Source organism: Polyergus mexicanus, unplaced genomic scaffold, assembly GCF_030449975.1.
Source record: "Polyergus mexicanus isolate NDT 795.1 unplaced genomic scaffold, iyPolMexi1.0 SCAF_13, whole genome shotgun sequence".
In the NCBI taxonomy this organism is placed as follows: Eukaryota; Metazoa; Arthropoda; class Insecta; order Hymenoptera; family Formicidae; genus Polyergus; species Polyergus mexicanus.
The window spans coordinates 5,569,322-5,591,008 of record NW_027223333.1 but is presented as its reverse complement, the minus strand read 5'-3'; the positions used below and the strand labels follow the sequence as shown (position 1 = coordinate 5,591,008).

The 21,687-nt window shown below is 37.2% G+C and overlaps 1 protein-coding gene across 4 annotated transcripts in view; it reads left to right on the top strand.

Moving 5' to 3' along the window:
- Imp (IGF-II mRNA-binding protein) overlaps positions 1–21,687 on the top strand; it is a 108,510-nt gene that overhangs the window by 11,713 nt on the left and 75,110 nt on the right. For all 4 annotated transcript variants that reach the window (XM_070306156.1, XM_070306154.1, XM_070306155.1 and 1 more), the window contains exon 2: positions 13,186–13,249. In XM_070306156.1, coding sequence (XP_070162257.1) covers positions 13,186–13,249 — 64 coding nt within the window. The remainder of the gene's footprint in view (positions 1–13,185; positions 13,250–21,687) is intronic.

The following is a 21,687-nucleotide window of genomic DNA, read 5'->3' as shown; positions in this document are numbered from 1 at the left end:
TACGATTTCAAGAAATCTTACGAGTCTCGAGCGTAAAATCGACCCCTCCGATGTGAACCGAAAAATCTTAACAATTAGATACGCTCCTTTTTTTCCCCAAAAATATTTCTCATTCAAATACGAGCAGGTATAAAAATCACAATACATAATTGTAGCATTATATTTTATTATAGTATATAACTATTGTACATATACATATATATATATATATATATATATATATATTTAAAATTCAGAGAAGAAAAAACAATGAAAGAAAGATTTTTAATATTTAGAAATATAAATGACATTTAATTGTGACGTTTCATAATTTACCATATATCATTATTGGTTCGTTCCTATTTTCGTTCACATACGTTTCACGCTTACTAACACGCTTATATTACACATATTAATCTGTATCCCGTTTATATTAAATACGAAATTTTATCTTATTATTAATCCTATAATACGCGATTCGAAAGAGGAGAAATACAATGGGAACGATTTGCGTCGCGATACTCTCAATCTCTCCGAAAAGCGGCGACGTTCTTTCCGCGTCGAATCGAACGTGAGTCACGTAGACTTTATCGAGTCGTAATTCAATCCCCGGTTGACGATAAGAGAACGAGCTGGGTGCCCTGAGAAATGTACGAAAATAAGAATTACGGATGGGTTTGTGGGGGGGCAAATGCAATATGCGATCTATATGAATTTTTCGAATCGTGTGTGAAATGATACTGTCTACACTATAATTCCGGTAATTTATTATGTCGTTTTAACTCTATACAAAATACTATCATTTTAATTGTACAAAATTTTAACCAAAAAAATACTGTTGTACAAAATAGTTGTTTAAACTTTCTAGAAAAATAATGATATAAAAAAATTGCGCCTAAAATAAATAAAAATGTATGCTAGAAAATTTGTTTCTTTTATTATTATTTAAATAAAAACATTTTAATTAAAAAAGAAACTGTTATACAAACTAGTTGTTTTAATTTTCTACAAAAATGATGATATCAAGAAATATTACAACTGAATAAAAAAATTTATGTTATAAAGTTAATTTATTTTATTATTTCTAATATTAAGAAAAATTATATGAATAAAAATTTGTTATAAAGTTAATTTATTTTATTATTTTCAATATTAAGAAAATTTATATTTAATAAATTGCAATATAAAATAGTAGGATGTATAGCTAATTTATTTAAAAAAAATTAATTGAAAAATTAAAAATTTATACACAAAATTAAAAATTAAAAACTTATGCAAAAATTAAAAATTAATACGAAATAAAAAAATTAAAATTTTAGTTAAAAATCTTGGCGCCCTGTAAATAATATGCTAATGATATTATGATATTAACGTTACTCCGTACATTTATATTGCAGTTATTAATGTAAGTTACTTTAAGATACATTGCAGTTATTAATTTTGAATTTATTATACACAGCCTATGTGAATATATATCACATCCGATAGAGTCTTGTGTAAAAAATTCGCAGAAGATAGCAATTTCTGCATATAATCGTTCATGATAAAATATGTATCGATGATAACAAAGCAAACCTAAGTAATGCTAATCTTAAAAACGTGTTAAAGTAAATGAAAGCATTATCCCCTCCCCCAATAATCGTGCATAGAAAATCGCATAATCTCGTATCTTACCGATAAGTATTAAAAACTTGGCGGTGTGTATTCGTTACTCGTCTAATTATAGATCGAAGATATATAATTTCGTCGTCTCGTACGCGTCGCCGTAATTCGAGATAAAACTTGAAGAATCGACCATATCTCGTACACTCGAATTATCGCAATATCGAGACGCGACGCTGAATATAAGTGGGCTCTATTTCTTTCTCAAATACGCGGGGGAGGAAGACGGCAGTCGAGCGCCGTCGAGAAAAATTACATCGGCACACCGCCATTAATCTCCGAACGAGCGGATATTATTTTAATTCCCGAGTCTCGGGCTTGTGAGTCTCTTCCTAGAAACGCCGGCCTTTGTCCCAGCCGGCTGCCCAGAAAGAAAAGTGACCGAGTGATTTAATCTACGAACGAACGAACATAGCGCGACCCTGGACTCCTCTCTCTCTCCCTCCCTACCCTCTCTCTCTCTCTCTCTCTTTCTCTCTTGTTGTGTGCGCGTTTGCTCCTTCTCTCCTCTCTCAGCCTCGTTTGCTCGTCCCCCCGTTGCCGAGATTCGTTTTTGCTCGCCGAATTTGCGACGGCGACCACCGCGTGCTCCAAGTTGCTTCTCGGGAAAGTCGCGAGAGACGAGAGTTTTCTCCGGTTAGATTATTAACGATCTCCGGTATACGTAATATTGAAGCTATGTCGAGGGATACCGCTCGAACTCGGTATATAAAGTTCAACTTTTTTACACATACATATATATTATAAATCTATATTAAAATTTAGAAATTAATTGGCAACGAAATAAGTTTATCTAATTATCTAATTATAATTAATATTAGAGAGACACAGTATATATATATATATATGTATAATCGTTGAATTTTTCGAATAGTAAAAGAAGTCAAATTTCCTGATGTTTTTAAAATTTGCTATCGTATAATCAATTGAATTGCAGGAAATGGCGTTGTGTATATACCGCATCTGCCATTTCCGTTCTCCTAGATAGATAAAAAGTGAAATCTGGCGTTCGAAAAAATCTGGTGAGGCATTTTATTCTACAGCCATGTAGAACGAAAGGATTTGAAAAAGCTAAGAGGAAAAGAGATAGAAGTACGTCGGCGTCCATATGCGCGCGTACGTGCTTGCCTTCCCTTCATTTTCTTTTGCTTATGTGGTACGGTTGTGAAACGCACGCAGCTCAACTTCGTAACGGCCCGAATCTTTGAACTTTGTACGCCACCCAGATATAACGGCCGTTATCTTCGGCGCTTCCGCGCGTAGCTTTCATTGACAAACGCGTTTTGAAAATCGCGTGCGGATCCGTAAAATCTGAAAATGCGTATCACCTAATTATGAAATTAATGAAATAATAAAAAAAAAATAATATCTTCAATTTTTTTTTATTTTATTAATAAATTGTTTCATTTTTGTAACACAGTTTATAAATAAAAAAGAAACTTTTAATAAATAAATAAAATATATATATATATATATTTTTTTTTTTTCATATACATACGTATATATAAAATTCTTCTTTAATGAAAAAAAATACTCACTTGGAGTAAATAGTTTCTTTTTTTTTTTTTCCTTAAAGAAGAACTTAAAAATAGCATCAAGAAAAATAGCATCAAGGTTATAAGAATCTGTCGCAAATGATGATTAGATTACGATTGACAGACCGGTTTTCTTTTTTTTTTTTTGTGGATACGCGATGCACTAGTTCCATCAAAAAGTAACGCGTCATTTTCGATCAATGCAATTCACAATATCGTAATTAATGCAAACGATACAATGTTCTTCATTACGATTTATCTCATGACGCAATACCGCTTTTACTTTCATTAAAACTAATCGTTTGCAAAAGTATCGTTCTCTCGACCGTTGCACTTCAATAGGAAAATATTACTACTAGAGAAACATACGGCGTGAAAAGTAGCTTATATTATAATCGAACTTTTTTTTCTTTTTTTTAAAAGCAACTTTTCACGAGAGAAAAAATTTAGCTTGAAACTTAAGACCTGATTTTTTTTTTTTTTTTTTTTTTTTAATGTAAAACAATTGTGTATATTTGGCATCCACATTTTTGCTTTGATTCAATGAATAATATATTTTTTAGGAATGCATTTTTAATTCCAAATATTTAATATTTATTCTCCTTCTCATAGTCGAAAAAAGCATAATTAAATTAAAGTAATAATATAACCGATTCTAAATTCTGCTTCGTTAATCGTAAATATTTAAGGAAAAAGTGAGAAGAAATCGGCATTTTGAAAATTTCATGTTTAAATGACATAATTAATACAGGGTTGAATCGTGCATTGATAACTCAATATATTGAACATGAGTCCGGACTATCGGAACTATATATGTTCGATAATACTTTCGCTGCTCGTGTGAACCGGATGCAGCTCGTTTTTGATCGATAGAACCAAGGACGAGCCGTCGTCAGACTCGCGCGTTTAAAACATTCTAAATTTGCGTTGCGCGAGCTAGGAATCCGTTTCAACTTTTTTTTTCCTCGATACTAAATTTAATGGGGAGCATCTTAAAATTTTTTTAGAACTTATTTTTAAATTATATGTTATTAAGAAATATAATATCGAAGAACTGACAAGCTACTTCTTTTCATTTATATATTTCATCGTATTTTATATAATCTCAGTGAATTAGAATATAAAAATTTATGTATTGTAATAAAATCATATATTATGTATATAATCGTGAACGTGATAAGAAAGTGAAAAGCGTGTGCAATCCTACATGCATAAGTAGCTACGGAAGAGGAAGTAATTAGTGGAAAGCAGAATATAATTAACTTGGTAAACCACGGCGTATCCACATTACATATTAAACGTATAAATACCAATCCACGTTTATTCACATAACTATCCTACGTCTCAACTAATAGAGAGTAAGTTTTCTTAGAGAACATAAATAATGTAATTAAAAAAAAAAAAAAAAAAAAGCATATATAAGAGCGATTAAAAATGTCAAAAATATTGTTGGAGCATAAAAAACATAAATGCGATAATTATAAGATATCTGAAGAGAGTCACACACACACATACATAGATGCGTGTAATGTACACATGAAATTCATCAGTATTATAACGAAGTGGTGGATCGTCCCAGAGTAATTAGTCCTGTTGTTGGGAACGAAGCATCTTGCGTTTGGCGCGCTTTCCTGCTGGATTCCCAGTCAGGACCTATCTTAACGTGCGTGGGCCCGGCTCGCTTCATTCGGCAAACTAACCTACCCGTCTAAGTAATCCATTGTGCTTCTCGTGCTCTCTTTGTGTGGCCGCTCTCACGCCAAGAGATCGGCGTAAGAGGGCCAGAGGGACAGAGCAAGAGAGAGAGAGAGAGAGAGAGAGAGAGGGGGGAAGATAAAGAGAAAGAGTGAGCGAGAAGGTGCGAGGATGCTAGAGGAGATAGAGAGGAAAGAGGCGGGATTGAAGAAACGAGAAAGAGGAAGCCACAAGGCCAACCGAGTCCTAAACGATTCCTGTTGCCTTACGTTTTTACCGTGCCGAAATCAACGTCGGATTGACTAACTGGTCCAGTTTTATTTATTCCAGAATAATTCGTCGAGATAAGCTCGCGATATTTTTCCCTCAAACCCAAATTTTAACTCTTCGAAGCGTAATAGATAGTTTTCTTTTTAAATCAGCACTATGGGAAAATCATAGTGAAAAGAAATTAATAACAACTTTAACTAAAATCCTTTTTATTAGGTGTACAACTTTGCTTCCACCGTTTTTTTTTTCCCAAATTCGAGACTTTATTGTAAAAAACTGGTTATACATTTATGATTCAAAGATTCGTGCCAATTCCTTTTGACTTTGACTCGAGTCTTCATTAAGTAATGCCTCCAAAATTCTGCATCTTCGAAAACCTTCTCTCTTCCACCGCTATGCCGGTCTTCGACGTGAAAATCACCGTTCTTGAAGCGTTGAAACCACTCGCGACACGTTCTTTCACTAATAGCGGCTTCGCCATAAGTATTTGAGAGCATTCGATGAGCCTCGGCCGCAGATTTCTTCATATTGAAGCAGAAAATTAAAACCTCCCGCAAATGACGAGAATTTGGCTCGTAAACTGACATTTTCAATCGAGAATAACTTTATGACGCGGACACAAATCGACTAATGTTTCTATGGGGTTATGTTGACAGATGCCCAAGTTTATCGCATGACGTCTACGATCTATTTATTTCGACCGCTACTTACCGCTAAAGCCATCTATAGGAAAACGGCGGAAGCAAAGTTGTACACCTAATATATATCGCGTATCAATATTTTATTTGGCGATCGCAAGCGAAATTCTACGATTCGATTTTTTTTTTTTTTTTTAATTTCTTTACAATAATGATAATCTAAAAACGAATATATACATATGCATCGATAAATGTATGTATATATGAATATACACATACATTTGTTAGAGTGTAAAATTATTTGCGATATTAATACTAATGAAAACTTTGGGTGATCGTAATAAACGAGACAATAAATGCAGACGATACATGTGTATTTTTTCAATCTGCCATTGTAGCCCGTAAATGTTTCGACTGTATCTCCACGACGTTTGTTGCACGGAGGAAAGAAGCTTCACCGATATTCGTCACCGATAGCGCGACACGGCCTCGGTAAGATATATTACTTAGAATCACGCGACCGCAATATCGTGTAAACCTTATCCTCGAATAATCCTCATTCGGATCGCATCTCTACGTTGATTTTAAACACTACCTTGGACTTAATTGCTCCATTCCTACTCGCCGTCGTCTTTTTACATCAACTATTGCCCCGGCATGTTCGTCTGTTCCATAGTTTTATAAATGGTCAAAACAATGCATCAATTCTTCTTTTATTTAAAACTTCACGTGGTGAAGACGATGGGATATTTGAAGGGGAAACTATACTTTTATGGTGGAGAGAGTATCAAAACATAAGGATTTTTTGACAAGAGATTCATGTGCTTTTTTTTTTTAGAAACGTACTTTATGGTTAGTTACAAGATAATTTAGTTTATTATAGTTTTAAATATCGCAGGATATTTTATTATGGTGATACAAATGAATAATATTGGATGGAATATTGTAAAGAATGTTGAAAATAATTCTATGGAAATTGTGATACAAGAATCGGAGTTCATCGGCAGAAATTATAAATATTTAGACGGATTTATTTCATATTTTTAAAAATGTTATATTATACAAAGTGTCCCAATATGAATTTTATCCATAAGCATTCAACTCCCTTCTCATTCAGATTCCCTATACATAAATATTTTAAGAAGATAATAGTTTACCCCTTCAAGCAAATTTACTTTTAATTATTCATGTGTTTTATAAAAAAAATTTACATTTATCTATATTTATAAAAGATATATCCACATTTATTTATATAAAATCTATTTCAGTTTGTGAAACATTCTATTCACAATTAATTCAGAATGATTGTTTCTTTTTTATTTACAAGTATATATATATATATATATATATATATATATATATATATATACCATATAATATATATCGAGATGTTTCGAATAAAAAATAAATCATCTTAATAGAGCGCGAAAATCGCAAAGCATTTTCAACAGAAAGCAATGTCTGTTTCCATCGTATCTTCGAAATAATAAATCGCTCGTTTAATCTTTGTCTTAGTTTTTCCCGCCTTTTCCCGATATGTCGTTCTTATCAATTCAGGCGCACCGGCTCGTCGTATGAATCGCAAAAGGCGGATTTCCATGAGACTGAGAAGAGGCAGCGCGCGCGCGCGCGAGAGAGAGAGAGAGAGAGAGAGAGAGAGAGAGAGAGAGAGAGAGAGAGAGAGAGAGAGAGAGAGTGGTGTAACCCAATAGTAATTTATGTACCTAACCGTGCCAACCGCCGTGTCCACGGCATCGGTATTCAGCATCGGCCTAAACAGAGAGAGAGAATGCGCAACAGGAACCTGTTCTCATTCCCATTCCCATTCTAGTTCCCGAGGCGCGTAGCGCTACCCAAATATTTCATTACTTACCTATGGCAGCCGATGTACTCGGAATTCTCTTCGCCTCTCTTCATCTATGACACCTTCCCTGCCTCTCGCTGAACATTACCAATACTATATCACTCGACGATCATGTATACGCGCGGCAAATGTATCGATAATAAATTTTAATCGTCAATTTTAAATATCGGATATATTTCACAAGATTTATTTTGAATTTGGAGAACGCGTCAACACAGATTCTCGCGAAAGATGATTAAATTGCCCGCGCGAAAAATGTATTTATTTAATGAACGTCTCCTGTAATTTTATCGAATTGAATAAATCTTTTTTTTTTTTTTTTTCTATACGAAATATTTTACGATGCTGATGTAACAGATAAATTAAGAAAGCGTAAAATGAATTTCATGGAATAATGCATTGCGAATATTAAAAAAAAAAATATATATATATATATATTTTTTTTTATAAGAGTAAACGAAGAGAAATGAGATATAGTAAGTCGTTTCATTTTTTTTTTAAGCATATAAAGCCACGCAATTTAGAAATGAGACGATTAAAAATGGGTAGTTAGGCACGTAGAGGCGAGCGACTACCGGAGAAGCTTCACGCCCTGTATCGCTGAGACAAGATAAGAAACCGCTAACGTTGAATTTCGGATGTGCCCTGACGGTCGGGATTTGCATCCGTTGACTGAGCAATCTCTCTCCCTCGAGTATTAAGAATTGTTTGCCCTGTGAAAAGAATCGACAAATAAGAAACGGTGCTTAATAGCTGTTATTTAATATCGTCGTTACGTCCGAGCCCTTGTTTGTCATTCTACACCAACTTTTCGATTGTAGACACAATATTATCATCCAGCGATGTCTTATAAAAATGTCGCTTCGCGCACAGTGAGATAAATAGATTTGATAAATAGGTGCGCGCGCGATTAAAGGATGATAGTAAAAATTGATATTTTCGAGATATGTTAATTCAATATTTAACTATACAACATTTTTATATGAATGTGAATATTCCTGAATTGTTTTTTTTTTATTTAAAGAAAAAATAACATTGACCGAGAAATAGCTTCAGGTACCATAACCTAACGAGATCTTTCACGAAATCTCCGTAAGCTCCGTAACTTTTAACAATGTTCGTCCGACGCTTAAAAATTTATCCTCGCACATCTTCCGAGACAAAGTACAATGCATTAAAAAAAATCTAAAGCATCACGAATTCCATTTCGTACATCGGGGAGAAGGGGGGGGGGGAGGGGCTCGTTTGCTTGCAAGGTACGAGGGCGATAAGGAAGGTTCAAAAAAAAAAAAAAAAAAAGAGGAAAAGAAAGAGAAAACGAATGAATATATATTAGGTAGGTTGCGCGGGGCATTTCTACTACATCCGCATAGAGAGAGAGAGAGAGAGAGAGAGAGAGAGAGAGAGAGAGAGAGAGAACGCCCAAGTTTGCCGCTAGCTCATTCTAATCTAACCAAACCCTAACCGGTAAGAAGAGGACAAAAAAGAAGTAGAAGCGGGCTCACCTACCTGGCGGCTTCGCTCGTTGTAGGGAGAAAAAGGGCTGGCAGAGAGCAAGGCAGAGGAGGAGGGGAGATAGGGTAAGAAGGTAAAGGGGAGGGCACGCACTCTAAGGAGACCTTGAAGGCTGCTGGCCGGGTGCCCAGGTCTAGTGCTGACCCACTATAAAAGCACTTGCCATCCTGCTCGTTCGTCAAGATGTGCCGCTAGCAACCTCTCCCTCGGGAGTGGAGCGCCTGCTAACCTACTACTCTCCTGCTTCTCTCTCTCTCTCTCTCTCTCTCTCTCTCTCTCTCTCTCTTTTCGTTCACCGCATTTATACAATACATACACCGGCTCGCGAGACTCGACTCCGAAACCCGCTTTCAGACCCCGGACCACGCGCGTTCTACTCGGAGCTCTACGGAGGCCCCCGCGCCATCTCGCTTTCCCCCTCGCCCTTCCATCGTTCCTTCTTTCACTCGTCATCATCTCCTCTCGTATCCACCCTATCGTGCTCGCTCGCTGCCTTCGCGATCTCGTTTTCCCTCTCTCATCCTCTTTCAGTATCCTCCCCCCGCTTCATCCCTCCGCTCGCGGTGGCTCTTTTCTCTCTCTTTCTCCCTGCCCTTTTCCAAATACACATCTTTGCCCTCGTCACTTCGCCCTTTATCTTACGCGCAGTGTTTCTCCTTCGTTTCTATCTTACTCTCTTCAGCTGATACTCTCTTTCTTTATCTCGCCTTTTCCTCGTTTCTTTTTTCTCTTCTTCTCTCTTTTGCCGCTCTCTACCTACTCTATTAACACGCGCGCAAGGGAAAAGAGGGAGAAAGAATGTATGCTTGTGCGTATCTATGTGTGTGCGTGTGTGTGTGTGTGTGTTTGTATGTATATACGTGCGTACGTATTTTGGAGGGAGTAGTAGCATCTAGCATAGCAACTGCTGTTTCTGCATTTCTTCGCAACGCGCCCCATACGAGATGCCGGTATATTTTAAGCGTATAACGGGTGTCCCCGTCGCCCGAAACGAAGAGACGTGAAATTTTCCCGGAAGTTCGCGAAACATTTCGGAGCCGCGACGATTCCTCTCGTCGTTTAAGAAAGTTTTCGTACACATCACGCGCCAATTAATTCACTCAGATACCGAAGTATGCGTAATTAATTTTCAGATTAAAGCTTTCGAAGAAATAAATTTATTTACGCAAAATAAAAAACACATTTACCATCTTTTCAGGATTAATAAATTCTTGTCAGGTAAAATGTTGTGTAATAATTGAGAAAATCAATAGTGATTAATATTGAATTAATGCATTATTTATAATCGTACAATTTTATATGAAAATATTTGAACTAGAAGAACTCAACAAGAAGAGTTTTAATAGTAATAATTTCATTTAGCAGTAGTAATTTTGTGTATTTTAAATCGTATATATTTTTATGTGTTACATGAAAAATATTACAAAAGTCAATGATCTGTCAATATAATCATTCTCTACCAATTACATGATTCAAGTACATTGATATTGATACTTTATCTTTTTATTGTCAATGGGAATGAAAAAATTTACATTTTACTATCTTATATATTATTATTACACCATTGTAATTAGTATTGTTGTTATTCTCGTCGATGCTGTCAATTTTGTAGCATCATCGGGTCGCTTGTCAAACCTCGCTTTAGCCAGTATTTATAATGACAAAGTTAACCCCGCCAGTGCAATCTCGTCCCATCTTTACGGCACGTGAAATCGGGCGTAAAATACGCGGCGTATTTAACGCGGTATAAGAATCGAATTAAAGCCTCGTCAGGAGATGTATCCTAGCTCTTCTCTCTCTTTCTCTCTCTCTCTCTCTCTTTCCTTTCTCTCGTCTATCGCCGAATTGGCTTTCGCATGAAACCTGTTGGCTACGCGGTCTCTCGAGCACACTCATCTCTCTCTCTCTCTCTCTCTCTCTCTCTCTCTCTATATATATATATATATATATATATATATATATATATATAGGTACACTTACGAATATTGTTACTGCTGGTCAACTCTGGCGAGGGGAGAGACCTGACGCGAAACATACTAAGTAGCTATTTAGACGCTACTCTTCTTTTTCCTCCCGTCTATCTGTCTCTCTTTATCTCTCACGCTGACGAGATGGAGAGGGACACGCGAATGCGCCATTTTTCTGCTACCTCTTTCTCCTTGTTCCATTTCATATTCGTATTTTTGATTCATTCGCATTCTCTCAAGCCAACTCGTCCAGCCACGTTATACATACATACAATACATACATACATATATATATATTTTTTTTTTATTGCGTGTGTATGTATATTGAGCGCAGCATCTAATAAACTCTAGTTTGCCACTCGATCCACATTCTTGTACCGCAAAAAAAAAAAAGAAAAAAAAGAAAATAAAAAAATGTAATCTTTATTATCTGATTAATAAAATTTCGTTTCGAAAGAGAAAACGTTTATAATTGAGAAAACATATCCGGTTACTCGCACAAACTTATAATTTATTAGTTTGTAATTATACAAAGAATTATTTTATATACTCTACAATGTTCAGAATTTACAATATAATTTTAACGATACTTATCGATTGATATGTTACATATCGCTTCCTTCTGATGAATTCTGATCAATTAATTAATCGCTTTCTTTGAAAAGGGGGAAATGATACTTTATACATGGATAATTAACAATGTAATTATATAATTGGTCGATAATACAAAAACGCGAATACCAAGAGCGACGAAACGGGGGCGATTAGTTTTGATATCGACGGGACGATTGAAATCGCAAGAGTTCCAATAATGCCTGGCATTCGAACCACACCAGGGATACCACTTAACGAGCGCTTATATAGTCGAACGGCCGCTCGACGCGCGAGAATGATTCGCGAATTCTATTCTGCTCGCGATTCGCGGGGCGAAGAACCGGTCGTGAGAAATTAGATGGGCTTGACCGGTAAACGACACCTGGCACATAAGAAACGAAAGGAAATACGTGCGCGCCTTGTATATATCCGCGCTATCTCTCCCCTCTCTTTCTCTGCTTTTTTTTTCCTAAGCATCTCTTCTCCTTCTACGTCTTTGTCGCGAGACTTTGCCGAAATGTCCAACGGTTCGCATAACCTTTTGATCCTGATTAGAATATGAGTGAGGTCGTAGCCGGTGATAGCTTCTCGGTCGGCTCGATGGTCTCTCCGGGCCGCGATTTTTGCGCCGTTACCGTCACACGTGCGATACCGGAACCCGGAAGCGACCAGGCGCGAAACCGGTGTGCGCGGCGTGTTTTTCCATGGGAAAAGCCTCCTCGTCTCATCTCCGTTTCGTCGTCCCCCGGGGTCAGAGGTCGCGGCTCAAACAGGTTGTACCCCCTGTGACCCAATGATCCAATTCTGCCGTTCGACTTGAGAGACACGCATGAGAAAATCACGGCCAAGAGACTCGAGTAGTCGCGCGAAATGTGGCATTTCATTGCAATGTAATGAAGTAGCATTGAAAGTTAAAAGACAAATAATGCTCGGACGATAAAACACAATTATCATATCACAAGATTAATAAAAGAACAATATTTCCCGAATAGTCTTAGCGTCATTTACGAGAGATTGATTGGTAAATTGAATCAATGAGAAAGAAGAGTGAAGTATATATTATTCTCATTCTCGTGCGTGACACGAGATGTTTTAAATATATTTATACAACACCCATGTGTGTGTAAAAATAAAAATAACAAGTGTTTTTACAATTGAAGAAATTAATTCGTTTTAATAATCAACTTGAAAGTTTTAATAATAAAATTATTCGATCTTCGCATTCTTTTCACGCATAATAAAAAGAGAATAAAATCACAGACATTATTATTAATTATTTTTATTCGTCATGCGCGAGGAATTATTTTCCGCTATTTATGCCATTAAAATCAGACTAAACCGTTAACTTTCCGCGACATTGGTAATCGCTCTATTTATCGGCCAGCGTCTTTATGTTGTTTTCACAAACCTCCTCAACTATTTTAAGGGCGCATCTAAAAATTTGCTCTTTCATTTTTTCGTTGCAGGATATACCTATCTCGGATCCTCGCTCGTTGTAGAACCATCCGTAGCCAGCTCGGCGAAGAAACGGTAAGTCGACAAAATTTCTCCCTTAAGAGCGTGCAGACGAGGAAAGCATGGCTTCTCAATGATGCGACAATCAATTTAAACGAATAAAAAGTCACGAGCGCCACTTTTTTTAATTCCAGATATTTTCGTAATTCTTCTTTATAAAAAGAAGAAGAAAAAAAAAATAATAATAATCACGTCGCACGTAATTATTCTGACAATTAAATTAAAATTAATAGCTACGATTAGTGTAATATGTCTCTACAGAAATCGCGAGAAAAATTACGAGGGGAATGAGATAATCTCTTACTCTGATTCTTTTATAAACTCGTCAATGAAAATTATCGTCGCGATACATTATCGCTATTTTATTCTCTCTCTCTCTCTCTCTCTTTCTCTCTCTCTAATATATCTGCCGATGTCGCGGATCGCGTGTGACAATGAAAAATTTCGATCGCGTGCGGCGCGTGATATATATCGTTGCTCACTCTCGGTCATCGGAATTAATAAAGTCGCTAAACCGTCGGCCACTTGACCGATCGCTGTAAATTTTGCGCGATTTTATTTAATGATAATATTTGATCGTTAAGTCGAACGACTACCGGGAGCCGTTCTCGCTAATACGCGTGCCGATCGCGCGTCTCTCGCTCTTGGAACTTCGTTTAATTTAATTTCTCTCTCTCTCTCTCTTTCTTTTCCTTTGCCCGCGCGCGCGTACGGAACTTCAAAAGGTTCGTTAACCCGGGCTTCGTAGCTCGATCGGAGAGAGATTCGGGCAAGCGCGCGTAATACCGCGCGTAACAAGGTGCATAATTGGCCGCACGTGAGTGAAACGCGCGCGTGCGCGCGTGCAGAGGAGAGTTTCGGCTCTCGAACGTGCGCGAAACGTGCTCGGGCAAAAATCGCGCGTGGATTAAGTCACCCGCAGTGGAACTCATTCCGCGCGCCCCCGCGTCATCTTTCGGCTCGAATTCGATCGGGGGATTCGATCGTATATTTGTTTCTCTTATTCGAAATTTTCTCGGGGAGAGAGACGGTGGAGGAGAGAGAAAGATATTTGCCGTACGGAATATACGGAACGATTTTTTTTACCTTAGAGAGCGGATCTTTTAACATTTATATAAGTTTAACGTCGATCGGCAAGGATTGAAAGAGGGGAAACGTGCCTTGTAACAAAGGCAGAGACCTTGAAAAAGTTTTATTATGCTTAGAAAATCATTTAGAAACTTTTGCACGTGTATTGGAAATATGAAAAATCACATACAGGGTGTCCCATTTTTAAGGACCCACTCAAATATCTCAGAAACACTGCGTTAAATCGAAAAATATTTCAAACAAAAGTTTTGTTGCTTCAAGGGGGCCATAAGATGGTGACAATGATTTGACCTTGGAAAATCATTTGAAGGTCATGTGAAAGTCAGCTTTAAAATCTTAAATAGAAACCCCCATTTTTTATTTAGTATTCTTGTAGCTGACATCGAGAGCTTTCCAAAACACTATAATAAAGTATTTTTTTATCAAGTACTTTTTGAGTTATTTTATATTTTAATCTGACATATTTTGATATAAAAAATTAAATATCTCGTAAATTATTTAGTTTTCGATCATCTTACCGTAATACTTCTATGTACAGAATAATGAGACAAATCAATTAGTATAAAAAAAAAATTGTTTTTAAAAAAATTATTTACAATGTCAGATTAAAATATAAAATAACTCAAAAAGTACTTAATGAAAAAATACTTTATTATAGTGTTTTGGAAAGCTCTCGATGTCAGCTACAAGAATATTAAATAAAAAATGGGGGTTTCCATTTAAGATTTTAAAGTTGACCTTCACATGACCTTCAAATAATTTTTCAAGGTCAAATCATTGTCACCATCTTATGGCCCCCTCGAAGCCACACAACTTTTGTCTGAAACATTTTTCTCTTTCGGACTTGGTTTTTGAGATATTCGACTGGATGGATTAAAATGGGCCACCCAGTATATAGTGTAGAGAAATTTATATTTTTTATTAAAATAAAAAATTCTATTTAATTAATATATAATCTTATTATTAAAATAGAATTTCAAGATCTTTTGTTACACATTAAATCCCGAAGATTATGAACCCTTGAAGTTGACTAATTTTTTAATCAAACGATTCCGTGCCGTTACGATTAAACGTATTAAAAATATTATACATATTTCTTTGAATGAAAACGACAAATACATAATCCAATATTGTGGAATTTTCTTTCAAAAATTTATGAGAATTATAAATAAAATATGTTTGACTCGATGTAAATGGAATAATTTGAATATGCAGTCGTGTGTCGCCGGTTCCGTAGCATTGTGTGTTTGTATTATTGTGCATGAAAAAGAAAAAAGATACTTGAAGCTATATTTATACATTTCACTTGTTCTCTCTTTACATGCTCACGTATACACGGATCGATGGTACGTATCTTTATTGTAAATAGCAGAGTAGGGTTTAACGCGCGTCGCCCTGATAAAGGAGCGCCGAATTGCGATATCATCGTCAGTCCGTTATCATAAAACGGTCTGCATTTTCGTGTGTCGTAAACGATGAATTTTCATACTTTCTACGAAATAGTACAAGTTGCTTGTTTGGCGAGACAATAATTAGAGATATAACCCTTTTGTTCTTTCCTATTAAATATCTTGTATAACACATGTAGCATAATCTGTGTATTGTTGCTGTTGCAAACAATATAATATATAGGTTTTGTATATAATATATAAATATACAAAATTTTTATAATACAATATATACAATTTATATATAATTTATATAAATATATTAAAATACTTTATCTAGATTTTAGGATTAAAAAAAAAAAAAAAAAAAAAACTAGGATATAACTGTTTTGAATGACTTATTTAACGCAAAGATCCACATATGATATTACAATATTTTCTCAATCCAGTAAAGCTATTCGTTGCACACATCTCTTTCCCATTTCCATTAAATTATCGAAATAATTGATTAAACTATCTAAATAAATAATTATTCTCTCCTTACTTACATCACTTTTTGTTTGTGCGAGAGTAGAGTAATACTCGTAAAAATTTGCACACAACAATAATCTTAGAAACAATTCGCCGAGGAGGCTCCTTTTCCAATAGATAAATAAAAATACGATGTTATACTGAAAGGATTATTAACCCAAATACTCGAGAGACGCGACACGTTTTTGCGTAGCGAACTCTGCAGCAGCCTCTTTCCCGAGACGGCGGACGATTTGGGAAAGAAAGAAAAAAAAAAAAAAGAAAAAAATTTGTGACACCTGCCTCGCGAGGCGGCAGCCTGCGCTCTTTCGCTCGTGCCACAACTGCAATCTGTTATTTCACCATCTCCTGCCCGCTCACGCGCTCGCACTTTCCGTTTCTTTCTCCATCCTCTCATCCCTTACGCACCGCCAGTTTCCTCCTCCTCCTCCTGCTTCTCGCCCAGTTTAAAGCGGTCTTATCGATGCCTCGGAAACGTGCCGTCGTATAAGCCGAGGATTCGACCAAATTCAATATACTCGATCGAAGATAACGCCAATTAAAGAAAGGAAACGAAGAGCGAATGATAAATAACCGAACGTAACGGACAATGTATGATATGCGTGTATCTAGCTGCGCAGTTGCATCTTTTATCATGTATTTATTAATGGGTGCATCCGATTTTTCCTTTTATTTTCTCTTATCCGAGAAAGATATATTTATTATGTTGTCTTGCAATTAGAAATATTTTAGTTAATTATAGAGTTATGCGAATGCCGATATAGAATTTTAGATTTAGGCCTTCGACATGATATTCTTGCAGGATAGAAAAGATAATGATTATTTCTTTTTATCAGTTAAAAAGTTAATGAAACGATTAAAAATTATCTCAAAACGCGAATGCAATGTATTCTCTTCTTATTAGGTGTACAACTCTGCTTCCGCCGTTTTTTTCCCAAATTCGAGGCTTTATTGTAAAAAACTGGTTATACATTTATGATTCAAAGTATTGTCTACTCCCAATGATCGTGCCAATTCTTTTTGACTTTGACTCGAGTCTTCATTAAGTAATGCCTTCAAAATTCTGCATCTTCGAAAACCTTCTCTCTTCCACCGCTATGCCGGTCTTCGACGTGAAAATCACCGTTCTTGAAGCGTTGAAACCACTCACGACACGTTCTTTCACTAATAGCGGCTTCGCCATAAGTATTTGAGAGCGTTCGATGAGCCTCGGCCGCAGATTTCTTCATGTTGAAGCAGAAAATTAAAACCTCCCGCAAATGACGAGAATTTGGCTCGTAAACTGACATTTTCAATCGAGAATAACTTTTTGACGCGGACACAAATCTAACTAATGTTTCTATGGGGTTATGTTGACAGATGCCCAAGTTTATCGCATGACGTCTATGATCTATTTATTTCGACCGCTACTTACCGCTAAAGCCATCTATAGGAAAACGGCGGAAGCAAAGTTGTACACCTAATATATATCGCGTATCAATATTTTATTTGGCGATCGCAAGCGAAATTTTACGATTCGATTTTTTTTTTTTTTTTTAATTTCTTTACAATAATGATAATCTAAAAACGAATATATACATATGCATCGATAAATATATGTATATATGAATATACACATACATTTGTTAGAGTGTAAAATTATTTGCGATATTAATACTAATGAAAACTTTGGGTGATCGTAATAAACGAGACAATAAATGCAGACGATACATGTGTATTTTTTCAATCTGCCATTGTAGCCCGTAAATGTTTCGACTGTATCTCCACGACGTTTGTTGCACGGAGGAAAGAAGCTTCACCGATATTCGTCACCGATAGCGCGACACGGCCTCGGTAAGATATATTACTTAGAATCACGCGACCGCAATATCGTGTAAACTTTATCCTCGAATAATCCTCATTCGGATCGCATCTCTACGTTGATTTTAAACACTACCTTGGACTTAATTGCTCCATTCCTACTCGCCGTCGTCTTTTTACATCAATGTCCCCCGGATAAATTTAAAGCAGAATCATCTTCGCATCTCTTATCCAAGATATATTTACATGTATCTAATCTAATCCTCATCTGGATGACTTTGAGATTATCGGAGCGGGGTACGGCTGGTAACGATCATAAATACACACGAGTGTAAATGAAACGATTATTGTCCGCAAATGCTCGGTCGCGAATCTCAATATGAAAAGCGCAGATAACGCAACGATCTTCTGCACGATCGCTCACGGGAGAGAATCGTCGTTGTTATACCTGCCATCGCGCCGTGGGAGATCGTTACCCAAGGATAGAGAGAGCTCTCTCTTCGCGAGAGGAGATACGAAAGTGTATATAGCGGCAGTTTATTATACACTCCCTATAATGAAAAGGACGGAGAGAGAGGGACAAGGAAACGAGTATCACTTCCGAGTTGTCCTCTGCATATACATATAAGCCGAAGACGCGCGGGTTTCCAGCGGCGAGGCTCGCACTCGTCGTTCCTCGATGTTTAGGAGCCGATGCATGGCTAAACATTCATTTCCATATAAGCTGATACGTTTCAAATGTAAAGCGACATTTGCGCGCGCGCGCGCGCGCATCGGAGAAAGAAAGAACGGCGGAGCAGGAGGTGCTCAGGGGAAGAAAGGTGGTAAGGGAGGGAGGGGGGGGGGGGGAGGGTGAAAAGAGGAAGAAGCCTGCGTGTGTGGAAGCGGCGAACTAGTACGAGCGGAAACTAGTTTAAGCCCGCGGGTTGTCTCTCAACCCTCCTCGAGACCGAGCCCCTCGACAATGCCCTCCATGGGATTCACCGTGCTCCCGATTCTACTTTAACTAGCTCCGGTATATCGCGCGCGCGCGCGCACACACACACATATGCACACATACACACCGGTCTTCTCTTTCTCTCTCCTTTACGCCCGTAAGTAACCCCCGCGAGTGTGAGAACTGATCGGATGCCTAAAGCTCGTGAACCTTCAACTTTGCCGAAACGCGCGCCTCGGTTACCTTCAACCCTTTCGTACCCTATAAATTTAATCGAATACGAAAATTTGGAAATTTATCCGTGTTTTATTGTTGTACGTGAAGCTCCGAGAGATTATTTAATTGCTTTAATAAATTATAAGAAAAAACAAATACGTCGAAGTATAACGATTACGCTCGCTTGAGACATGCTCTGACTCTTTTCTTTGCACACGTAATCAAGCAAAGATTAATACCCGTATTCATAGTCCGTCCTTGAGGAATAAGGATTCCTTGTTCCTCGTTCCACGTTTCATAAACTTTCCTTGACCGAACAAGGAATCTTATTGGCTCCCTTATCTCAAGGAAGGTCACGAGCTTCCTTGAGAAGTGACGCGACCTTTTTAGCAGACGATACGCAGAATATAACCAAATATAACCTCCAAAAGTTAGTTTCGTTACATTTGTGGTTTTGTGGTTATTTGTTGTCGCGCTCTCAAACTGAAAGTGTATAAAGGAAAAAGGGATAATGGACAATGAATTTTTAAATGATTCTGACGATGGATTTGAAGACGAAAATCCAGAGAATCGGATTCTGTGGCGGATTCCGAAAAGATACACTCGCGATTGGGAAAATCCCGTGGAATTTTTTGAAGATACGAAAAAAGTTTTCATATGTATTATATGAAATTAGTTGCAGGCAGCATAAAACAGTGCTGCCTCCAGTCGGCCACTAAAAATCCCTAAAATATTCCTTCCTTTTGAAAGGGAGACTCGAGGTCCGTCTATGAAACAAGGTGGCCTTGCAGATTCAAGGAATCCTTCATGGAGGCTTCCTCCGTCCTTAAAATAAGGAAGGACTATGAATACGGGTATAAATCAATCGAATAAGGAAAATCGTATTAGAGCCGTTTTTTCATTATTTTAATTTTGACGTATTAACAAGAGCTAATATCTTATATATTTGCAATTATAATATTCAATCGAGGGATAAAAGACGAAAGATTTAGCCTGTTTCGTAATACAATCAAACGAGAATTATCGTCCCAAATTAAGCATCCTTTTTCCGTATCAAATCATTATTAGATTACCAATATCAAATGCGTTATTATAATTTAATTATAGCAAATAAATGTTCTTCGACATTACGATCCTTAAAAAATTCTCGCGTCGACTCGAGACAGTTCACCGAAATTCGTGCGCTCGCCGGCCACACTTGCGGCCTGTCGACACACGCGCATCGTCTTATTAACAACCGCACGTTACGATTCCTCATGTCGGCACGTGGTGCCAATCGTTCCACGTATCGTTCGCGCATATGCCGGACGAAAGTCATCTCGCGACCGCAAGACTCGCTGCGGACGGGCGGAGGGGGGGGGGGGGGGCACGCTCGATGCTTTGCGGCGCAAAAACCGTGTACAATGTAAACACGTGCAATGCGTATTATTCCGTACGTGCGTGCGTCACTCCATTCGCTGCGTCTCGGTCAGAGGCCGGCCGAACGAGCGAGTCGACAGCTTGAAAATACTGACGAAACTATCGGTCAAAACCGGACGGATTCATCATTTTGTCTTGTCCGGCTTATGAAAATTATTTTTACCAGGATTACAGCATTTTTATCTTATTTTTATTACTGTTACGACCAACATTGTACATTTTTCCGGTGATTTGCACAGGGTGTCCGAAAATCGTCAAACGTTCTTTCGATATGATTCTCTAGTCTACTTGAAAAAGATTTTTTTTTCTATCATATACTTTTGTAATAATTAGGCTTCAAATTCTTTTATAGAATAGATTTTTAATGAAATTATTACTAAAGAGTATAGTTTTGCTCTAAAGTCAAGTTTAATCGCGAAGAGCCTTTCTTTTTCGATATTATTAATTCTTTAATAAATTAAAAAATATATATATTTCTCGATAGCGTTACAGAAAATTATACACAATATATATATATATTTTAATTATCATTTTTTGAGTATAGAATAAAAGATTGTTGCGTTGAAATTGAAATTGATATTTTGAGAATAATTTTTATCGCGGCAAGCTCGTGACTCATGACAAAAAAAGTGCGAATGAAAGAATTTTCTTTATAATAAAATTTGCATCTCGCATTTTCCCTCATAACGTTAATCAATTCCGTACATGTATGTGTGTCGATAATTCATCATGAACGAGTGGCAAGTGCGCTATTCGTCCACCCCAGAGAGCATTGCACCGAGCGCTTTAAAAGAGTCATTCGGGCATGTACCGGTCGTCGCGTACGATTGAAAGCACGCTTGCGGCGCCGCTTGCATTTCCGCATAACATCGAATGGGGTGCGGACATGCGCGCGTGCGCACTCGACTGCACTTTTCTCATTTGCATGACAAGGCCGCGCTGCACCTCGCGACGTATGAGGTCGGCAGGTTGTACGATATATATATATATATATATATATATATATATAGGGGGGAGGGATGGAGAAAAGAAGTAGCCGGACCCCCTGCAGCCGCCGACCTGTGCAGTCCGGT